Raw genomic sequence first — 22,447 nt, 5'->3', positions numbered from 1 at the left:
CAGCACACCTTCCCAACCTATACTGCAGATAGGCTTTCAACACTCAACTTCGCGACGTAACGGACGATCCGATCTAAGGATCCCCGCCCACCAAGGACAACGGATAGGTAACGGACACCATGGGGTATATTATTTCAAAAGGGTAGAAGAGAGTATGGGAGTGAACCCGCCAAAAGCGACCCTCACAGAATGACCAAAATCATTCCAGGAGCACGGACCGGCTATGCATAGTAAACCATCCCTGCTCACTCAGAACCTCATTCAGTCAAACCTGATGTCGCTCGATGCAGGCAGGAGAGTGATGGCGAGAGCAGACGCAAAGTCGTTGATCACGAGGAGAACTTGCGAGTGATCTTGGCGATGACTAAAACCGGGCACACATTAGTATCCATTATGAATCGAATTGACTTATCTCAGGCGTTACATACCATGCAAACCAACGACGGAAAAGATAAAGCCCAAGCTCAGAACCAAGACGACAACAGGGTCGACCCTCAAGCCAGGGCTCTCGTCAGTGTAGAGCTTGAGCATGGTACCGGAAGAGCCACCGGCACCGGCAGCGCGAGTCGAGCTGGGTCTGGCATTGCGCAGAGACTCCTTGTGGTCGGCAGCCGCGCGACGACGCAAAGCAGCTCGAGGACCACCAGGAGGAGTGGGAGAGGAGGTACGGGCCACGGAAGCAACAGAGCCAGCAGCTCCAGCTCCAGCACCAGAAGCCTTGGAGTCTGGGCCAGACTCGGCACCAGAGGTCAGGGGGGAAGCAGCACGAGGAGAAGCCTTAAATTATATTCATATTAGCATCACCATTAAGAATTGGGATCCAAAATCAGGGGATGGAAGAAAGCCAATGCGGTTTCGAGGCATGATAGGAGTCCCATCCGCTGAAGGACGATCAGTTGGCTCACGAAGGACAACTCACCATGTTAAGAAACCGTAGTCAAATGAAGATAATCAAAGAATGTCGTGAAGAATTGAGCGAAATTAAATTTAAGAACAAAGAAAAGAAAATGGACTGGTTGAAGAAGGAGGGAAGTCTGCTAGGAAGTGGAAGGGGAATTAAGTTGTAGCTGGCAAAGAGAGTTGAGGTCGCAAGTCACTCAAAAGAGGCCACGCTCACGATTTCCCATTGGCCGTACTGTCACGTATCGTCACGCCGACCTACCCCAGTTTCCTCCACCAACCACTGCCCGTCTGTGCATCCCCTTCCCACTCATAATGGGAGAAGGTCATCTTGAACTTCACAGATTGTGGCAAACGCACTGGGTGTATACCGTGGGCGATACAGTATATATTGATGGGGTATTAAGTATAGCAACATTCCTACTTACTTCAGTCAAATTACAAGCCAAATGGTCCATATTCTTCCTCTGTATTTTATTCCAATTATGTGATAGATACAGTACATAACATATGAGATGCACAGTCGTAAAAAATAAATTGACATAAGCAAGGATATCAAAGTGCAAGTGTCGGAATCATCGATTGAACGCTGTCAGCGCCCATTTAATAAGGCTGTATGTGGAAGGGCGAGGACGAGAAGTGAAGTAAAAGGGAAACCCTGACAGCAAACGGAGAAGACAATGGAAATCGTGAGCTAAATCGATCAATGCAGAAAAAAGGTATCATATCGCAAATCCCGGAAACACCTTCAAAATACAGTATCCAAGTCGACATATAACAGCGAATTGTACGCGGTTCGCAAACATATAACATGGATACCTGTGTCCCGATAGAGCGCTTGGTTGTTTTTATATGGACAATTGAACCGAAAGGTTGTTTTCTTGAAATCATGAAATTGTACGACCATGGTCGGGCTCAATCGATCATCATCCGATTGGGCACTTGGCCGGTAATGTTTGAAGACAGCTCTGTGGTCTTCTCCTCTTCTTTGCGGGCCTTTTTCCTATTCACGTGCGGTTTCAAGCCCTTGTGGAAGTTGTGCATGCACATGCAAGCATTGATAATAGTCATAACGATGAGAACGAGGGTGATGACGGCGAAAAATGTCAAGGACCGTTGCGCTTGGAGGTATTCCTGGTACGTGTTCTTGTCGTAAATGCGGTACAGTTTGAACAAGAAATACGCCAGTGCAGCAAAGTAGAGGAGCTATGATAATAGTTAGCGAGGACCTCTCGAGGGTGGGCAACCGATCAACACGTACAATGATTACGATCATTCCAATAGAACTTTCGCGCCGAACGAAAAGAGCGGCAGCTAACAAAATCAAGATTGTGACCGGGATAGCCGCCAGAGTAAGCGCAAACTCGGCATCGTGCCGGTTAGTGACAATAACCACGAACTGAACGGTAAATCCAAGGAAAAAGAAGAAGTCAAACTTGAGGAGCGCAATGTAGATCTGCCCGTTCAATCAGTTGGAATTCCTTGTCCGCTAGGTGGTTCACAACAAACCTGGTATGTGAGGTATCGGCGCTTCATTCGCAAATCGGCGCTGATGTGCTTATAGATGGACCACGCAAATTCATCGTATAATTTCCAAGCCACGATCATCATCAGCAGCGTGCCCATGGCCACAACACATGGGATGATGATCAGGAAAGGCTTAATTTGTCCCCACACAGCCGGGTCAATGGCTGTATTGTCATTCAAAACTCCGATTGCATCTTTAATTTGTTCCACTTGCACGGCACCGTAGATCAACAGGCCAACGTTGCATACGCACAGCCCGATGACTTGAATGGTATTCTTAAGGCGCAGTGCGTCGTAGACCAGTACTAACTCATAGATGAAACCGAAACTGTACAGTGCTAAAAAGGTCGGAATTGTTTTGGATGCCGTTACATTGACGGCTATTTCATAGAGTTTGAGTTGGAAGTCTGCGAATACGTAACTACGAAGCACCCCGTCAGCATCAGCGATATATCTTTCTAGGAATCGCGGTAACAGCACATACCATTCTAGAGCGAGTGTGACGACTGCCTGGAAAAGGGTCACAATACAGAAGGACCACGTCCACATTGAATTTGGTCGATACATTTTGCGTTTCTTCGGGTGCGGAGGCACATTTGCATACCCTTCTCGCCCTCGAAAACCACCGCCTCGTCGAAATGCCGGGTCAAATGAACCCCCAAGAAGGGAGGCGCGTGAATTGTTGGTCTGAATTTTGGCAATAGGCTCCGTTACGGAGCTTGTGTCCGCCGGAGTCTCGCTTCTGGGATACAATATGACGGTTCTGACCACCGTATGGCGGCGAAAACGCAGAAAAGAAGTCTAGGAACCGAAAACCACGGGCGGGGAAGGAGGGTCGGAGAGTTTTATTTTAGACGATCCTATGGGAGGCCTTCAGTGTAGGAGGTCTGATCTCGAACCTGGCGGGTTCGACGATGACGGGTCCTGAGGCACAAGCCTCCACAGCCTCTTTCAGCCTAACGATGAATGATCGGGGGGGAAGATGGCCCGAGGAGGACAAGAGAGAACGAGGACGGGGAGGCGCGACTTGGGGATCTCCTTCGAGCGAAGGAGGCTTGAAGGCCGCCAAGCCACGGATGAAAGGTCGTGTGTTGGGCGGAGAGGCACACTCCGATTGATCGTTCAGGACTGGTGTAAGGCTGAGCACATGCAGAATCACGCGAGGACCCTTCTCAGCGAGTGGCTGGAAATGGGTCAACTAAAAGCGACTGATAGGTTGACTGGAACCCCGAGGATCGAGAAGGGGGGAGGAGAATTCCAAAACGAAAGTCGGTGGTCGAACGAGGGACGATAGGAATGGATGGTTTGAATATAGGGGAATGCCGATTAGATGCGGGTGAGAAGGAATAATAATACCAGTAAATCACGAGGAATGAGGTTAGGTAAGGTACGGTCGGTTCCTCAAACTGCGGGAGAAGTCCAGAGGTTCGTTTCCTTTATTTTTTTTTAATGGGTTTTCTAATTTTCGCCGGCAATTACGCAGTCTTTTGACTGACAGGACTACCGATCATTTGGAGTCTGGAGAAGGGACTTTTTTTTTTCTCCTCTCTGTTTGGTTTGGTTGAGAATTTGTGGTAATCCCAGGGTTTTGGGGCGGGAATAAAAAAAAAGAAGAAAAACAGAAAATCAATAGAAACAATCCAGACACGCGGAAGAATTGTAGAGTTGTGTATTAGATACAAATACAGATACTCTCTTTCTTTTATGGGAAAAACAATGGAGTTAATAGCCTCAGTTGACTTGACAGTTAACGGTAAAAATTACCCATCACCCTGTTAATATGTTTCTTTTTGGGTTTTTTATTAATAGTTCTTTTATTTTTGTTTTCATTTTATTACGCCAGGAACTTGGTCTCCGTTTACTATTGTTACCATTTTTACTTCCCGTCCCAAAGTATAGGCCACCCAGCCAAGGAAGGCTCTGCTCACTGTTTTCCCTCCTAAATTACGGAGTGCTCCGTATGGAGGAATGTATCCAAACAATCACATCCGGTGCTACCGGGGTGCCTAAGGCCCTGAGGGGCCACTAACTTCGATTCTCCTGAACTGGTGTCTCCTCTAAGTGGGTCAAGGACCCATCATAACCTGTGAGACGGGAGACCAGATAAATGGTGATGGGGCCAGAATTCTCGGGGATTGTGTCTGGACTCTGGCTAATTAATCCGCTTGGGTACTCCGTCCCCGGTCTCGTTTACCCATGGTTTAACCCCTGGTGGGAACACAAACGGACTGCCAAAAGCCCCTCAATGCGAATGGAATGATAGATCAGACATCACTAGCGGCCAGGTAGTCCTCAGAACTGTACTCCGGAGTGGGAAGGAGAGATTCAATCCCATTGTGTGTGGATCGAGGAGACTACTAGTAGTAGATATCCCCATCAATAGGGCAACTATAAGGTTATTTACTGTCTGCAGTCCGGTTAGTAGTAGTCGTTACGCGTTCCATGGGTCTTCACCTTAGGCAGACAGATAGACAAGCGACAGCTCTGGGCACTGTAGGCAGTCACTGCAACGTCCCACAACCCCTTCTTGTCCAGATCATTGTTGTGGTTGGGTTGATTGTTGGCTTTGTACTCCGTACGGTGCATATGTTCCTATTAATGAACGACCGTTGATGTCCCTTTATGATGCTACTTTCGCTTCCGTACTACTATATATAGTAGACTCGGCATGCACAATAAAGGTAGGAGATAAGACAACTGCTGCACCTCCATTAATATGGTATGCATATTCCCCTTTGTACGGAGTACTGAGAGCTAAAATCATGTAACAATCAATATTGACAAATCTTGGAGCCATCCACCTACCTTTAAATTAGTCCTATATAATCCGCCCACTAATTAAAGCTCCCAGTTATACACACCATTATCTGCCACCATGCCAACGATAAAATCCCTATAAAACTTGCATTTCCAAAACCGTGCCAGCCGAAGGTCCTTGTTCACCGGCAGCTGTGGCTGTCTCATCTGCACTTGGCTAAGCCACCGCTATATGCCACTGAAACCAGGCCAATAAAGACGTGGCGTCTGATATCTCAGACTGGCATCTCAACAAAGATTCATTTCAAGCACTGCACACCAGTGTTTTTTCTGACTACCTTTCATCAGACAAGAGAATCATCCACAGCATTTGATCTTCTCCAGTCTGTGGACGTGGCAGGCCAACATCTTGCACTCCAACCGATGTGGTACACGACATCGCGAGAGGAAAGGGTTTCATTGTCACACAAGCACCCCTAACATCAACATTTTGTGGATTGGTTACAGTACTGGAAGCATCGCGGAAGCGACACAGGCCAATGGTGCTCTATGCCGCAGTGTTTTCCCGGATGGAGTGGGCTCTATCCTTCAAGAGAATCCGCTTGAATTCGGCGCGTGAAAAGCGCCCTCTAGGTACTTGCATGATTGTTACCATCTATAGCCTCCTTTACTTGTCCCTAGGGACTTTTTCTGTGTATGGTCTGGAACTACTGCAGACAACATACGAGAGCGGGGATCTCATACCGGTCAAGGACATCTGGCAGAGCTGCGAGAAGCGTATGCCACGCTCGTGATAGCTTTAATTCACGTGTCGGCCGAGCCCAGTGTCAAAAAGCAATGGGAGGCATCACACAAAGTATCTTCGCGAGCAGAATCATTACCAACCAAGCTTTCCATAGTGCTGCGATAGTGCCCTTTCTCCTGGGGACTCGACGCTTGGGCCTTCTGTGCTGGAAACGGGGCCATCTTTACCACCGTGTACTCCTTCTTTCAGGCTACATGAAGGATAAAACTAGCTCCTGGCATCATATTTAGGTGCTCGCTAACGGGCACGTTTTAGGATACTTGGCATCTTTCCAGAGAAGTAGTAGTACGGAGGACACCGTGCCCGGTCCCACCAGGCCTGTCTGTTGTTCTCCACCAAGGAAAGCGTGCTGTCCGCGAAAGGATCCAGTTCACCGCCGTTGGTGGCTATACACAGTACACAGTATGATGATCAAGGATCAAGAGATTACAGTACAGGTGGCTCAGAGACGACACCACCAATGATTTTCAACGCCAGATGCTCAGCCGCAATCCTCTCGCTCATCTCAACGGTCTCATTAGGTTTTGGTAGGGCGTTATTCGGTACGGAGGTCGGCCATTTACCAAGACGAATACGACCGATCCCAACAACCCACTCCACATGGAACGTTTCAAGAAGAAAGTGATTCCACGGAACTAAACCGCAACCGTGCATCATCGCCATGTCAACAGGGTAAGCCACTAAATCCTGGACTGACAGCTCTTGTACCAATGGGATCGATGGCTGTGGCTGTGTGGAATCCGCAGTTCAGGTGAGCCACACCCCGGACTCCCTGGTCGTGGCTCAAACCAGGCCAATTAATCAACATGACACCTTGACGTGCCCTTTTGCGATCATCTCCATTCCACGTCGTGCAGAATGAGAAAACTCGACGGACTTTTGTCGCTTGTCGCACCTCAGGAAGGCCAACGGTTACTATTTACAGCATTCCGCCGATCCCTCGCGTCGTGCGGTCGGACAGCGAAAGCCGAGGCTTCCGATTACTCTATCGACGGAGAACGCCGTCTCCATTGATCGCTCGATCAGCAACGAGAATAAAATCCCGCGTCTCACTAGTCTCTCTATTTCCCTGCCCTACGCGCGGCATTCTAAGACATGCTACGGTACATGTTCTAAATTCTGACCTCCAATCCATGTCGACATAAGGCTCAGTGAGCCTTAATCACAAATTCACCAGCCACCGGCTCGCTCAATGCATGTTGGATACCCTGGGCCATAACCTCATCCCACTTCTTCGATGCCGTCAATTTACTTCCATACCGTCTAAACCCATGTGGCAGCCCTTTGAAGACATGAACATCGGTAGGCACCCTGCGAAACACGAGCCGTCAGTCAGCTGTAAAGTATTCCCACGCGAAACGGGCTCCTCACCCATTCTCGGCCAGCAACATCGCGAACAGCAGCCCTTCATCTCTCAAGGGATCCCTCCCTGCGATCCCGAACGTCGTAGGCGGCAATCCCCTGACCTCGTCCGCCGTCGCAAGCCCCGGATTAATGCGTCTATCAGCTCCCAAGTCCGACCCACTCTCCGCCGGCTTGAGCAACTGCCCAAACAAACGCATCCTGCTGACGGGGAGAATCGGCGCATGTTCGCAGTCCACATAACTCGAGATGGAGGGATCACGAAGCCGCGCAATCAGCGACGCATAAGAGTCCTCCGTGACAAGAGCCGGGATCATGAGCACCTGGCCACGGACCTTTGGTCTCTGAGCCAACAGTACATCCTCCCCAATGTTCTGCGCCAGTGTCAAAGACGCCGCCAGATAAGCCCCCGCCGAGATCCCCCCGACGACCACGTTCTCCGCCTCGCCGTTGATATCACCAATATGGTCATGGACCCAGTGAAAAGCATCCTCCGCATCGTTCCACGCGGTCGGATACGTGTACTCCGGGGTATGACGGTAATTCACATTGACCACCACGACGGGCGACCCCGCCGCCACCTGGGCAACGACAATGCGCGAGCAGATCGCATCCTCCGAACTCAGAGTGCCCATGAAAAAGCCACCGCCATGGTAAAAGATAAAAACCGGTAGCCGTTGCATAGCAGGCACCGACGACGGCCGGTAAGTGCGAGCTTCCAGCGACTCTCCATCGCGCGTCGGGATCCTGTAATCTTGCATGGACACCTGCGATACCAGACCTATTTCACCAGACAGAAAGAAAAGATCCCCCGTAAGCTTAGACTTCCTTCAAACCCCCTCCAACACCGTAACCACCTAGAAAAGAAAAAGGAACACAACAAACCTTCCTCAACCATAGCCTTCGCAGCCATAGCCTCGCGGTCGCAATTCGCCGCCGCCTTCAACTGCTCTATGCTCAAGCCCTTGGGGAAATCCGGGAGGGATTTCTCCAACACGAGCCATTCTTCAATGGGCGTAGTATACTCTGAGAAATCGGCCATTTCGTCAACGGTAAGAAAGAAATAATGGATGTTACGATTGTATGTTATCGGTTTAGTGGAGGTGTGAATTTACATGAATTTGAGCAAGAGGATGCTGGTTGATATTCGGCGGTTTACCTAGGGTAAAGCCACTAATCGATAAATAAACCCACCCACCCCTCCCCACCTTCACCTTCACCTTCACCTCGGTACCTGGGATTATATAACTTTATACATCCCATTTCTATGCACTGCCTTACGCGTACACCCGAGGTATACATAATCACACCACACTTCTAACTCTGAGTGCCTAAGATTTATATCCAATGAAAATGGTTCTTCGGGTTAGGGGCTGTGGTTGGCTCGTCTGTTTCTGTTTTCGGTAGTAGGTACTACTACTAGTATACTAATCAAGTTTACCGAAGTATATGCGTAGTGTTCACCTCGGAGTAGGCACTAGTAAATGGTTCTCAACAGCATCCGGATTTCTATTTCTCTACCGAGGGAGTCATGGGATGATAATTATTTACACGCTCCAGTCCGTCATCAGCCCAACAAGGTAGGCAATCACCAAAACCTAACTAAAAAGCACCCTTCCCAGGCGTGGTATCACCATCCAACTCCCCACAGCCCCATTCAAACGACGACGGAACAAAGAATCTCGCGCCGGTCGAGTTCTATGAGCAAGGCCCACAAGCGTTTCCCCTATAGATCATATTAGCACCCATCCCAAATCGCAAGATAAAAGAAAAAGAGTAAACTAAACTCACCACTCTCATCATACTGCGGCCACCCAAACCGACTCAATCCATGCACAGGATCCCCCGCAAAAGCAGCCCACGCTGCCGCCATATACCTTGCGAACTCGCGTTCCGTCTCAGAGTCAGCTATCCCACTGATCTGGCTCGCGGTGCCGAAGACCATGGGGAGGTCGATGCCATGGTACGCGCCGCTGGACGGGTACAGGCGGAGATTGTCCCAGTCGCCGAAGTAGCGCGATTGCCAGGTGGGCACGCCGGCTGCGGCGCGGTGCGCTGCTGTTTGCCCCGTGGGGCAGGTGAAGGCGGCTTGGTTGAATAGGTCCCAGACGGGGTCGGGGTGGGAGATGTTGGCGGCGTAGGCGCTGACGCGGTAGTAGCCTGCTTCGTTGGCGTTGCTGGTTACCAGGTATGGCTGTTTCATCGGGGAGGGTTAGCTATGGACTGCGTCTTTGTTGTTGGGGGGTGACTTTGGGGTCTGGGACTGACGATGCGGCTGAAGTTTCCGGTGGCTGATCTTTCGGCGTAGTTGCTGAAGACGGTTATGTTGTCTACTGTTGGGTGGAAGACGGGTTGGGGGAGGACGGGGGAAGATGCGGGCGGCACTCTGGCGACGGCTTTCAGGATTGATTTGTAGGGTTGTTGGCGGAGGCATTGGATGATGTGGTTTGTTTTGGTGGTACTGTTTCCGCAGCCTAGGGTTTGGGATACGTGGTAGAAGTAGCTGGCTGATTCCTCAGGCGTGTTGGGCTTGAAGCTTAGTGCTGTTCCGGAGTGGGAGATGAGGCCGCTGACGAGAGGTTTCTCCGTCCAGATGTATGAGTAGTAGTCGACTGATGCGCCGCCGGCTGATTGTCCGAAGATCGTGATGCGATTGGGGTCTCCACCGAATGCTTGGATGTTGCGATGGACCCATTCCACTGCGAGACGCTGGTCGAATAACGCTACGTTCTGGGGGAATCCGGGTGCGCCAGAGAAACCGAAGATGTTCAATCGGTAGCTTTCGATTGTTAGTTAATTGATTGATATGGGTATTCATAGAGAAAACTGACTTGAACGTTACGACCACTACCTCCTGCTCATCGGCCAAGATTTGTCCATCATAGTATGGACTGTGTGCACCACCTAAAGAGAACCCTGGAGGATTTCAGTCCCTGGGGAGAGATGAAAAGGAAGGGGTATCTACTTACTACCGCCGTGGATAAAGACGAGCACAGGCTTCAAGGTAGATGTTTCAGGTTTAGTCCACACATTCAGGTACAGGCAATCTTCACTCTGAGGCGTGCCCAACTGCTGGGCAAATGTTTGGATAATTCTTTGAGCCTGGGCAGTGAAACCGGGGTAGTCATCGGGGGTTGTCCCGATATTAGCCGGACAGTCTCTGTAGTGATGATATGTTATTGCTCAGGTAACCTCAATTGAAGGATTGATTTCCACATACGGACTCTATTATTTTGTTAGCTGAACAGCAGCTCCTTTCAATTCCACTGCTATATCGCTTACATAGGTACTCGCGCGCACAGTAGAATTGGAACGGTATGCTACTGGACGTGCGAATCGCAGACCTCCCGTTGGTGGCGTAGCGTAGGGTATGCCCAGGTATTCGGAGACATTGGATCTCTGAGGCGCTGCATGGCCCTCGATGAGGCCACTACTAGTCCAGACAGGAGCGCCAACGGGCTGAGTTTCGGAAACTTGTTGGGACCAGGCTGGCAAAGCTGTGGCCAGGATCGATATTGATATAATTGGCCCCCAAAATCGTGCCATGATCGACGTTGGGAATGGTGAAGGTCGCAGGGAGCCTATCAGCCATGTAAGGAAAGAAAGGAGGATTGAAAATAAACAGAGAGCCAACTTCTCGGCAATGATACCTCGTCCTCGCGGCGTAATTTGCGGTGGAGTACTCAACTCCACACAGTGGTGTCCCTCCCTGATTGATAGTGCCTGATTCTTTCCTCAATGGGAATAGTGTAGTAGACAGGCTTAGTTTCAAATAATTAGGAAGACGCTTCGGCATTGACACTGCTGAGAGTGCTGTACTTCGTCGAGATTCTGTATACAGGCTCAATAGCCCGTTGGCAAGAGCGCTCGTGGAATTACTCCACCGAGCAACCGACATTTAAGATAGATGAGAGATCCGATAGCTCCACTGTACTCGACAATGGCCGATTGATCACTTACGGGTCTAGTTTCAACATCACATGAGAGCTCAGTTACTTGTCGGCCAGTTACATACTAGGATTCTATCCACTTGTCAGCCGGATGCAACGAAACGATTAGTTGAGAAACATCTCGAGGTAGACCATATCTTTAATGAACTCGAGTATTGTAGACCCTATGTCCAAGGAGGGTCATTAATACATCTAGCAATATTTCATCATCTCATCATCCTACAAGCCCAATCTCCAACTAGAAAACTAGCATCATCCCACAGTCAAGAGCTGTTCCATGAAAGCACCATGTCCACGAGCCCGATCATGAAGATGGATTTCCAAGATCCAGTGATGTCTCTTCCCATCCTTACCAGGAGAAGTCATCGGCCGATTATTCCCGCTAGCAATATAAAGGGAAACCCTATCCTTTGGGATGCGTTCATGTGGGAAAGACCCAACAATATGCCCAGCGATATCAGCACCAAAATCCCACCCCGCCTGCTTCGCCTCCACACATGCGATCTCATATAACTCTTCACCGGTCATATCTGGATTTTTAAGATAGCGCGACTTGACCGTGTTCCATACGGGCTCGAGCGAATCGCGCAGCTGTTTCTTATGCGGGTCATCTCCGAGGACAAATGTGCGCCCAAAGTCCGCTTCCCAAGCTTCGAAAACGGGTCCTAGATCGACATAGAGGATGTCATCGGGCTGGATGATGCGATCCGGGGGGTTCTCAGCAAAGGGTTTCAACGTGTTAGAGCCACTTCGAATGACCCGTTTGTGCCAGTGGGTGCGCACGCCGTGTCGTTGAGCGAGCTCGTAGATCTCGTCGCTTAGTTGCTTTTCACCCACGCCGGAGCGCAGGAGATCTCGCTCGATCTCATCAAAGAGCTGGATGGCTTTGTTTTGGGCGTCTAGCAGGTATGCTGCCCGTTCATCTGCTTCTAGACTTGTAGGGTTTCCGGACATTGCGTTCTCAGGTTGGAGGAGTTGCCGTAATAGCGTTGGGAGGAACACTACTCTGGGTTTTTGAGAATGGCGTAGTATTTATAGACTAGCAATGAGTCACGACATAGCTTATGAAAAGCACTTGATCGTAATCCTGTCAGTCTATTAGGTGCGGGGCGTCGATGCGGGGTTTCTTTTCGGGTAAGAAGTAATCGTTTTCCGGTGACTCTCGTTGGTGCATTCGTGATGGTATACTCGTATCCATACTAGGTATCAAGCTTTCCTGCTTGCATTGGTGACTGCTGTATATCAACAGGGTATACCTGGAATGGACTCGGTTCATGTTCATTCTAGTTGACCAAGCCAGGACACACAGCCAACGAACATCTTCTATTTCCCGCGGAGTCAGCTTGGACATTCACTGATCGAAAACTCCGCGGAGTTGCTCATGGTGTTGATCACTTTCTCCGTCTTATCCGCGGTACATGCTTGTAGTAATAGTTGACATAACTTCGTAGGGATCATTATATATTGGAAAGTAACTGCAGTGCTGGATTTCTATTAGAAACAAATTCTATTCAAGGTGGATCACTTTGTTGTTAGATTCTGTTAACGGTGTGTGACTACCAATGCCGTAACGAATGTTATCACTTGCACATGGTGGAAATCAGATCCTCTTCTAGTCTCGGAGCCTTAGATATAAGTATTTTGATAGGAATTTAATCGATGAACCAGTTTTGAGAGCTTACTTGGATCCTCCCTCCCATTAAGAAGGGCTGCACAATTATGAACATACCAAGGGCCAGGAACTAGTACAGTTCTAATCATCGGCATACATAATGGCGGCGACAAGATCATCATCAACGTCTTAGAATAAAACAGTCAATCATATTCAATCACCTCCCAAGAGCAAAGTCCGCATCTATCTGAGTAGTGTATAGATGTAAATGTAGATGCAAACAGACCCCACTAAACCCAACCCAGCAAGCGGTAACCACCCGCTCCACCGCATATAAAAACCCACAAAAACAAAACCCCCATCTTCAATTTTTCTTTCTCCCCAAGCACCATCCCAACCAATGCTGCGTTTCTTTGCTACACACGATCAAGGTCAAACTTGATCTCTCGACCGTTGACCCAACGGCCCGAGAACACCCGCAAATGAGAAATTCGGAGGAATCTTCACCTAAATCCAGTAACCCGCTCTCCACCTCTTTCGAGAGATGGGGAGCCGGTACTGCCCGCAAGGGCCTGGTGTGAATCAAGACAGCCTCTGACTTCGGTCGGAGGATGTCGCACATCTGCAATTGGCATCAGAAACATCGGGGCTCGGACATTGTTCGAGGTTTCCCCATGGGAGAGTCGTTGCGAAGATTGTGTGTGCGGGCTACTGCCCGCGCGACACTTTAGTGCAATACGCAGCATGCTGTACCCCTCTTCTTCTTTGGAGGAGGGGACGGTAGAATTCGATTCCGATCATTCTGGTTGGGATGGTGCTTCTTTTTCTTTTAGGTGAGTGGTTAATGTCAGACTGGAAAGAGTAGTGTGTCCCTGGCTAATCTGTTGGGGGTGGGTCTTTTTGGACCTATTGCCTCTTTTTTCCCTTCTAGGTATTGGTGGTTGGGTGGTATAACAGGATTGAGGGGTGTATAGAGCTTATAAATGAAATAAATTGACTCTAGATGATTTTCTTGGAATATATACTTGCGCCGTGCTGATACTGCTGCTCGTATGATATGTTAAACTCTGCATAGTCTACTTTGTATCCCCGCTGTGTACCAAGTTCATCAGGAAAGAGTACTTTTATTCAAGCCACCAGTACCCAATGGAAATGTGAAAAAAAACAATCGCTTCATATCTAACTGGGATATTATGATAACAAAATCCTTTGTTCCGTCAACGTGGGATATTTCCGAATGTAAAAAGAAACCCGCAAAGAAATCATTTCCTGCCCCTTCGTCGTAAGTTGTTTGTTTTGATTTTATTTTCTTGTTTAATTTACTCCTCGTCACCAATCTAAGTCACGTTAGCATCCTCTTCTGTTCCAATGGATAGAGAGCATGGGAAGTTTACCTTGGGAGCGAGGTAGAATCTCAGGTGACCACTTCCCAGACCGTACTCAACAAGGAGGGGAACCTCCTGGGACAGGCAGAGGGTCACCTTGCTGGAGAGAGTGGTGGCCTTGCAGAAGTTGACGAGGTACTTGAGGGAGAAAGTGAGGGCAACGGGTTCGGAGAGAGCAATGGTAACGTTCTGGTCGGGCTTCTCGACGTTGGTGTGTTGACGGATGGTGACGGATCCGCTGCCAATGTCACCCTGGCAGGAGAACTTAACGCCTTCCTTGGTAGCCTCAATGACAACTGGAATGCTAGTCAGTAACTGCACGGGAATAGCGGTCTCAAGACTGGACGCATCGGGCAAAGGAAATGAAATAGGTCCACGAACCAGACTCGGAAAGCGCGTTAAGGTCTCTACAGATCCGCTGGAACTCTGCCGAAGGCATCTCAACGGTAGCGGCATACTCAGTCTCCGGGATTGCCAGGTGTTCCTGGTCAATGTCCATCAACTTAATATCATATTCGCTTAGTCTGTCGGTCTCGGCACTCTCGAACATCAGGTTAACGGCGTCCGGTGAGTCGTCGGCCTTGAGAGTAAGGATATCTTCGTTCTGAGCAGCCCGCAGAACCTTGGTCAAGGAGACCAAGTTAATACCGAGAGCAATGTTGCGGTCGCAGCGGTATGGGGAGAAGCCTTCGGCCTTGAGGAGCATGGAAACCAGGGCTACATGGGAGTTATCCATGGCCTGGAGGGCGATACCAGAGTCATTGCAGTCAAAGTTGCAATCCTGCACCAGATCCTTGATAGCGTCGACAACCTGAACAATCAAGCACTGGGTCAGTGACAGAACAGGGGTTATCTGGGGACTATAGTCACATACGCGCTTGAGGAGAGAGGCTTGTTCTAGGCGAGCTTCCAACACTGAGATAACAGTTAGACGGTGATTCTGCGAAAGTGACAAACATGTGGGAAAACTCACTCTTGATCTGTGTGTGATTATGGATGTGATGGTGAGAAGTAAAATAATTAAGTGAGGAGTTCAATGTCAAATAGATTGTAGAATTGAACTTGGAGATATCAGTGTGTTTGTTCAATGGAAGATTCAAAACTCTTGTGTGACTTACAGGTAGAAGGTGGACTGGGAGAAGTTAAGAACTCAAGCAGAGGAGAAATTGCCATTCACAAGGTGAGGTCGCGTAGTGGGGAAACGCGTTCACGGGTCGCGCGTCATGCCTTAGGCTGATATGAACGTTTTGGGTTAGCCTTTGCTGCCTGGATTTGACGTAAGGGTGCAAAACTACCTTCAATTATTCAAGCCTAGTACTAGTATATCCACAGACTAGCTGTTCAAAAAATGTCTTGTATTTGAATGATTATATACTATATACAAAGCTTCCCAAGTTTTACATAGGAAATTACCTGGCAGTGGGCCAGTGTTAGCGAGTAACAATACAGAATGAAACATGCCAAAAGAGCGCGTCAAGCTGAAATACAGAATAGAAAAAAGAAAGAAAAACATGTACAGCAATAACGAAAGAGTACACAATCGAAGCGTAAAATACACCAGAAGAAAGATAAAGGTCCAGCCCAGAAAACGCCATTGACACCGGTCCACTCTATTTACATTGGGTATCAACCTGCATGGTCTGCTGACCAGCTGTCACAGCTCACTCCAAACAACAGGGCTCAGGAGTATGTAGGGGTACAAGGAGGTATTATAGACGCGAAGAGGGAAGGTAGAGAGAGAGGAAGCAGAGGTATGTGAGAGGTCAGATGCTGGTAATCCGCTTCGAAACTGCTGGTGGTCGTTGCTTGATAACCATCTCAAGTTCCTTTAGCATGTTGGTGTTCGCATCAAGGCGCTCTCGTGCCGCTGCTTGTTTTGCTCGGTCTTCTTTGACCCGAGCGATTCGCTCCTCTCTCGTCAAGGATTGTCTCTTGCTACGGGCTGGGAGAGCCACGGCTTCGAAAATTTCTTCCTCGTCATCGATGGTATGGATGATGCTGGAATCCGGCCTTTCGCCATTCAAAGCTTTAAGCGCATCGGCTGGACTACCTTCCACCGCCGTGGCACCGCCTAGGCTAGGAGTGGGCGACGACGGCAGCTTCCACTCACTTAATGGCCTCGAAAGGCGATCCACGTTCAATCGTTTGTCTGGGGTGTTGCTCATGATGGCGGCTTTACCATCCTCCCATTCTTGGAGAAGGTTTTTAATGTCCGTTCCAATTGATTCGTAGTGAGAAGCCAGAGTCACTTCATTCTCGTCATTCTCATCAACATCCGTTTGTTCTAGACTGGCACTAGACATTTCTCTGATGAGATGCATTTTTGCATGAAGCGCACGGATTGCCTGTGAGAGAGAGTTAAGCTTCCGATATTGCGCACGGAGATGCTCCTTACTAGGAGAAGCCGTGGGTAGGGGAGAACGAGGAACTTGATTGCCTAAAAGATAGGTTAGAGGGAACTCTGACACGTTCGCTCTCGTACTCACTGTCTTCCTCATTAAGAATGTTGGCCATCTTCTCTGTATATCTGCCGGTTACCTCGGCTAGGTCCTGCATTTGCTCGATAGCGATGGTCCATCGCGCGATGTCGGATCCTCCACCATCAGCACCCAAAGCCAATAGGCAGCAGAGTATGCTCTTCCTCACGATATATAGCCGTCCGAATAGGGTGCGAAGAGCGCGTAAGGAATATTGATCTTCAATTGCCCGCTCAGCGAGCGCTGATTCAGCCTCTGCCAGCTCTTCCTGCGAGACGTCGTAGATGTCATAATATTTGGCCAGGTTGTCGTTGTCCGTGACAGGTTGCAAAGAGCGTTGTGCTTGAATATACCGTCTCAACATGGCGTAGAAGCATTCCGACACAGTCCGACGCAGCCTCAAGCACCGCCGTGTTTGCGCTTGATCCTCGAGTCTAGAAATGGGAGGCAACGGCGTGCTTCTATGATTGAATTAGTTACTGAGATCCTCCGGTTAGCCGAAGGGCAATGAGAGAAGGTTAGCTTACATGCGGTAGCCTCTGGAGACTAGCTCGACCTCCTGTATGAACACGACCGATGCTGAAGCAGCGGAATCAAACCCTTGAGCGTTGCCGATAAAAAAGCCCGCAGCATCCACAGCTTGATGTCGCAAATACTTGAGCCATTGTCGTTTAGCGAATGCGTAAAACAGAACTCCGATTACGGGCACTAAGACTAATAGTACGCCAACTTTCCGAGGGTTCAGGCCTGAGCCCGTTCGAGGACGACTCCAGTGCAACAACCAAGCGATAGAGAAGGATGTCGAAGCTGTGACAACGGCACCCTGTAGTCCGAAAGTTGATGAGATTGACGGAAGATCTGTCAAGCGCGAACTGGACAGCACATCTGCAGCCGAAGCATAAGACGGGGCGCTATGCTCGTTCAGCAACTGCGACGCGACGATGACATAACCGAATTGTTCCAGAAACCTCTCATTATCACTTCGTCCAACCCGCGAATTCAACGCCGACTGTAGACCTCATCAGCTTAATGGTAATAATGGATGATACAACGAAGTAATTGGAACCCATACCGTACAGGCGTCGTAAAGTCTGCCTAGAGCCGCTCTTTGATGCGAAGACTTCAGGTCTAGTGGTTTAGGGAGCTTATTCCGGATCCGCTCTTGGAATTTTGACGCTCCTCGCGGAGCGAAGTCCGCTGCTGTCGACTCAGAGGCAATATCGCTATTCTCTGCCTCCTGAACGGGCCAGCTTGGGTCGTGCTCACCCTCCCCTGCTGCGCATTAGACCTCCGTGACGCGAAAAACCAGAGGTTATAAGAACTCCTGAAACGAAAAAAAGAACTCACCTTGGAGATAATCCGCCAAAGGCGAGTTTTCATAGACAAGAGATTCCATGATCGGTGGGCATGCCGTAAGCTTGGCCGATAGGGAGGGGGCGGGTAATGTGGGCTGCTCAGTGCTGGGTCTGTTCGGCGGCGGCGATGGCTTCGTGTTATTAGAAATATTATAAGGAGCGTAAGAAGGGAAGTGGTAAGGAGCGTAATGGGAATCGGATTATAGAAGGATCATCTCCGAGTGAGAGTCCAGCAACGTGATGTGGCGGACGTGATCGCAGTGTTTGAAGGCAACAATCAATTGCGGAACAATCGGGGGTTCAGGTGTGCTTCGGAGGGTAAAGAGCGCCGATAAACAAAGGGAAATTCAATGTTCACAGCGAGTGTGGGTTCAAGTTCAAACCAGGCTCTTTTACCCCTGGCGGATAGTGTAAAAATAGTGCAAGCACAGTGAGCCACGTTGAAGATCCGGTCCATGTGTGTCTGGGGAAGGGGAGGTTTGGGATGCGTCGATTGTCGAATCGGAGACCGGATCACCGTTCGGAACAGGTTTAAGGCCCAGTGTTCATGTGTCCACTGGGCTAAGCCACTCTGGGCCAAACTTATGGTTTTTGGTTTTGACCCCCTTCTCAACGGGGCTCTTCGGTCAAAGCCCTTTTAAGTAAACTGTTTTGCCTACCACAGTGCAGACACCACAAGGCTGTGTTTTTTTTTTTTTTTTTTCTTTAAAAAAAAGGAATAATTTTCTTCCTTCTATATACCCTGTATGTGTGTCTGAGTCAGACCTGTAAATATCCCAATTGAAGCCTTCCTCACTACACCATCAAATCTCACCATGCCTGATGAAACAGCCTTGGTGCAAATTCATACCGAGTAACCGCCGTCACATTTTGTAAAGGCCGACGGATGACGGCGGGGTTGGCCGAGGCCCATGCATCATACTAGTAGTACTACTACTACCACGACACCACTAGGCAGAAAACTGTCGTTTCATGTTGACTATAAACTAGGTTCTCTGTACCTTTCTATTTGTTATCGTGGCAGATTTAATAATTGTCCTCTACTTGCTGTCTTAAAAGTTAGCAATTTAAGACAGACATCACAATATCGACGCATAACCCGACTGGCTCTCCGCGGAACAACTTTCATGACCGAGTAATTAAATTTCAAACATCCCTGCATTCAGAATCAAAAGATAATGATCAGACCACATGTTAAAATTCAACAGGAAACCTTTTCCACCAGATTTTGGAGGAATTCAACCTGATGGATACCTTGAATCTCGGTCCCAACCTAATTTACTGATAAAGCCGCGGGCCAAATGACTAAAGGCCCGCTAAGCCAGATGAAGCAATAATATGCAAACCATTTGGCACTCAATATCCCTCAAAAGTGGAGAACTTTCGCTCTGAACAAACTCGCCGTAATCGTATCTCAACGGCAGTGATGGTGACTCCAGTTGAAAGGTACCTTACCTCTAGGATCTCGCCAAAGCAACCTAAGACTCTGTTTAAGCTATAGGAGCAATCGTCGCATCTCAGACCCAAACCTTATGTGAATGTCAGCCTCAGTCAGATTGTCCAATGAAGATCGGCATATTTCAACTTTCTACTTTTATCATGAACTTCATTCGAGGATCAGATTCGGGACTTCACCGAAATGCCGTGTTTTGACCCAGAAAACGAGTCAAACCAAGGTTTAGCGATGTTTAAAGCGCTGCTCCTTAACCAACTCGTCATAGCCATATTGGCCATCCACCTATCCTCTTCGCTGGAATTGTAACTCCCACATACGTATATGCAGCTTGACGTGGACGTGCATGAAAATGGTTGGACAACGACAAGGTTCAGCTCCGTTTATAAGCTGGCCAGAAAATCTTGTGCTTCGCAGCTATTTTGGCAGATAGTGCATGTTATCACTTTCTACAGCCTGCGGAGCTTTTCGTTTTCTCTGTTTCTTTTTTTTTTTTTTTGCTCTTTTCGATAAGAGTGAGGAATAGAATATGGAACTGATCATCGGTCTCTGTCTGTTAGCGCCGCTTTTATTCCTCTATACCCCTCTCAGGCGCTTCATCGGTTTGACTGCATCCGAACTTCCACTTCCTCCAGGCCCAACATTACTTTCCGGGCCCTTTCCGGAGAAAGATATCGCCAAAACATTTCAGAAATGGAATAAAAAGTATGGCTCCATAGTGAGCGCAAAGATTGGAGCCCAGCAATTCATCATCCTGGGGAGTCGTCGAGCAGCCCAAGACCTACTGGAGCGGCGAGCAAGTATATACAGCTCGCGGCCCGCGTCCAAGTTCTTGGATAAGTACTTGCACAAGGGGCTGGCATCTGCTTTCATGCCATATGGTGCCCAGTGGAGACTTCATAGACGACTGGGCTCGTCGCTCCTCAGTGAAAGGGCTTCTATTGCCTATCGTCAGCTCCAGGATTTCGAGAGCAAACGACTTCTTCATGGGTTCTTATCCACGAATGATTTTTCAGAGGCCTTCCTCAGCTACACTTCAGACATCATGTTCACGCTTGTATACGGAAAAGGGAGAGGAAAGGACGATAGTGACCATAAGATGTTATACCAAATAAACGAAATGGCCACATTTGTCCTTCAGAAAGCTTCTTTCGGAACGATTTTGCTTGACCTTTTCCCGATGCTCGACTGGCTCCCACATTGTTTCTTGACCTGGAGAAAGAAGGCTGAGGAGCTCCATTATAAGACCAAAGAAGTTTATACCGAATGTGGCAACATTGCACTTGGGGGCGACTGCTGGAACTGGAGTCATGCGGTCTCTCAGAGAAACGAAGCCAAAGAGCTCCCCTGGGAAGAAGCCTGTTACGCCCTGGGCGAACTTTACGTAGCCGGTATTCATACGACCAAGATGGTCTTGGAGATATTAATTATGGTATGCGTACTCTATAAAGAGGTGAAACAAAACGCACAAGCAGAGCTAGACTCTGTTGTCGGCGAGGACCGATTGCCATCGCCCGACGACCTTGAAAAACTTCCATATATCCGAGCAGTCGTGTCTGAACTCCTTCGCTGGCGTCCTATCTCTCCAATTGGGGTTCCTCACGCGGTCATACAAGACGACGAGTACATGGGCTACCGTATCCCTGCCGGCGCGACGGTAGTCGCAAATCAGTTCGGGATGAATATGGACGAGGCGACTTTCGACAACCCCGCAGCCTTCAATCCTGATAGATATCTCAACAACCCGAATCTTCCAGTCTCCGCTTTTGGCTTTGGGCGGAGAATATGCCCCGGTCACCGACTCGCGCGGGGGAGCTTGCTGATCGTTACTTCGCGTCTGCTCTGGGCCTACGATATCACATCAGTACAAGGGGACGCTGACCTTAGCGACGAAAGTAGTCCTTCTTCCGTCAAAGCCGTGTTTCGACCAAGGAGCCGAAAACATGAGCAGGTGGTCAAAAAAGAGTGGGAAGATTCTGACAAAGACGAAAAACGAATCTTGGAAAGGATCCGAGACTGTATTTGATGCATGGAAATCTATCTACATACAGAAGGATATCCTCAGTTACAGAGTATCTCAATTGAAGTCCAGCTGTGAACTCTGAGCTGGAAAACAATCCGGGTCATTAATGAGATCTGGATTTTCATGTCAAGCATTAAGGGCTCTGAATATACCATATCGCATCTATAGCCTCTTAAGCTAGATGCGAGTTGCAATATGTTGTTTTGTCTTCTGAAGGAAAGAAATTAATAATATATGCCTGTACAAGCGCAGGACTTTCAAAATTTATAAAGATATTGTTGAAGGGCGTTATATTCATACTATTCTGTAGATCATGAGCTCTGCATGCAAAGCGTAACAGTTGAGGCACATCAGGCAGAAGCCATGGAAGGCGCTGTACCCTCGGAGCACACCCAGTTAACTTCTCCCTTGACAAAGTAACTCGCGTGATTCTATTACTAAATGATATTTGCTCAGACAAATCGATGGCAGAAGCCTGCCGCAAGCTGAGACATCCATAGTGTGACGTGGTGCCTCAGGCACGATAGCGTTGCACCAGCAACCACAGCGTCAACATCGCGTCCCCATCTCCATACCTCGCAATCCACGGTTCCAACATCCGTAAACCAATAAAGATTTAGCTCCCTTTGCCTTATCATCTGAAAGGTACGATTTTAGTATCCAACATAGCAGATCAACAAACCGTACCTTCTACGCGACGATCTTCCGAGAACTACCGGTTGTTTGCCCCCGCGTTGCCCCTTACTTTTTTTAACTACGTACCCCTCGACACGATATCACAGGCTTTGTTTCAGATGAAAAAATATTCTGCCAGAGACATGTTCTTTTAAGGGCTTATACC

General features: G+C 48.7%; 7 protein-coding genes across 7 annotated transcripts; 1 reads left to right on the top strand and 6 right to left on the bottom strand.

The window, feature by feature from the left end:
- Nucleotides 1–329: 329 nt before the first annotated feature.
- On the bottom strand, nt 330–2,994 carry ABOM_008505 (SEC61-beta family protein; the record flags this gene model as incomplete). Its single annotated transcript, XM_022535634.1, has 6 exons — nt 330–364; nt 429–777; nt 1,843–2,106; nt 2,162–2,356; nt 2,410–2,848; nt 2,912–2,994. 6 exons carry the CDS (start codon nt 2,992–2,994, stop codon nt 330–332), a joined length of 1,365 nt encoding a protein of 454 aa, XP_022386706.1.
- Nucleotides 2,995–7,137: 4,143 nt separating this feature from the next.
- On the bottom strand, nt 7,138–8,393 carry ABOM_008504 (alpha/beta hydrolase; the record flags this gene model as incomplete). Its single annotated transcript, XM_022535633.1, has 3 exons — nt 7,138–7,300; nt 7,361–8,132; nt 8,237–8,393. The coding sequence occupies 3 exons, from the start codon at nt 8,391–8,393 to the stop codon at nt 7,138–7,140; spliced, it is 1,092 nt and encodes a 363-aa protein (XP_022386705.1).
- A 556-nt stretch (nt 8,394–8,949) lies between these two features.
- ABOM_008503 (lipase/esterase) lies at nt 8,950–10,897 on the bottom strand (the record flags this gene model as incomplete). The annotated part of the gene is made up of 7 exons (XM_022535632.1): nt 8,950–9,077; nt 9,143–9,545; nt 9,620–10,130; nt 10,183–10,267; nt 10,321–10,453; nt 10,544–10,576; nt 10,634–10,897. 7 exons carry the CDS (start codon nt 10,895–10,897, stop codon nt 8,950–8,952), a joined length of 1,557 nt encoding a protein of 518 aa, XP_022386673.1.
- A 656-nt stretch (nt 10,898–11,553) lies between these two features.
- On the bottom strand, nt 11,554–12,255 carry ABOM_008502 (M24 family metallopeptidase; the record flags this gene model as incomplete). Its single annotated transcript, XM_022535631.1, has 1 exon — nt 11,554–12,255. The coding sequence occupies one exon, from the start codon at nt 12,253–12,255 to the stop codon at nt 11,554–11,556; it is 702 nt and encodes a 233-aa protein (XP_022386672.1).
- Nucleotides 12,256–14,232: 1,977 nt separating this feature from the next.
- Nucleotides 14,233–15,471, bottom strand: ABOM_008501 (proliferating cell nuclear antigen; the record flags this gene model as incomplete). Its single annotated transcript, XM_022535630.1, has 4 exons — nt 14,233–14,250; nt 14,308–14,594; nt 14,680–15,213; nt 15,417–15,471. The coding sequence occupies 4 exons, from the start codon at nt 15,469–15,471 to the stop codon at nt 14,233–14,235; spliced, it is 894 nt and encodes a 297-aa protein (XP_022386703.1).
- Nucleotides 15,472–16,061: 590 nt separating this feature from the next.
- On the bottom strand, nt 16,062–18,171 carry ABOM_008500 (vezatin family protein; the record flags this gene model as incomplete). The annotated part of the gene is made up of 5 exons (XM_022535629.1): nt 16,062–16,735; nt 16,785–17,236; nt 17,303–17,784; nt 17,848–18,047; nt 18,123–18,171. 5 exons carry the CDS (start codon nt 18,169–18,171, stop codon nt 16,062–16,064), a joined length of 1,857 nt encoding a protein of 618 aa, XP_022386702.1.
- A 1,941-nt stretch (nt 18,172–20,112) lies between these two features.
- Nucleotides 20,113–21,609, top strand: ABOM_008499 (cytochrome P450; the record flags this gene model as incomplete). The annotated part of the gene is made up of 1 exon (XM_022535628.1): nt 20,113–21,609. One exon carries the CDS (start codon nt 20,113–20,115, stop codon nt 21,607–21,609), a length of 1,497 nt encoding a protein of 498 aa, XP_022386656.1.
- Nucleotides 21,610–22,447: the final 838 nt, after the last annotated feature.

This window comes from Aspergillus bombycis (assembly GCF_001792695.1).
Source record: "Aspergillus bombycis strain NRRL26010 chromosome Unknown contig00079, whole genome shotgun sequence".
NCBI lineage: Eukaryota > Fungi > Ascomycota > Eurotiomycetes > Eurotiales > Aspergillaceae > Aspergillus > Aspergillus bombycis.
The sequence above is the reverse complement of the archived record's forward strand: the minus strand, read 5'-3'. Positions and strand labels throughout refer to the sequence as shown.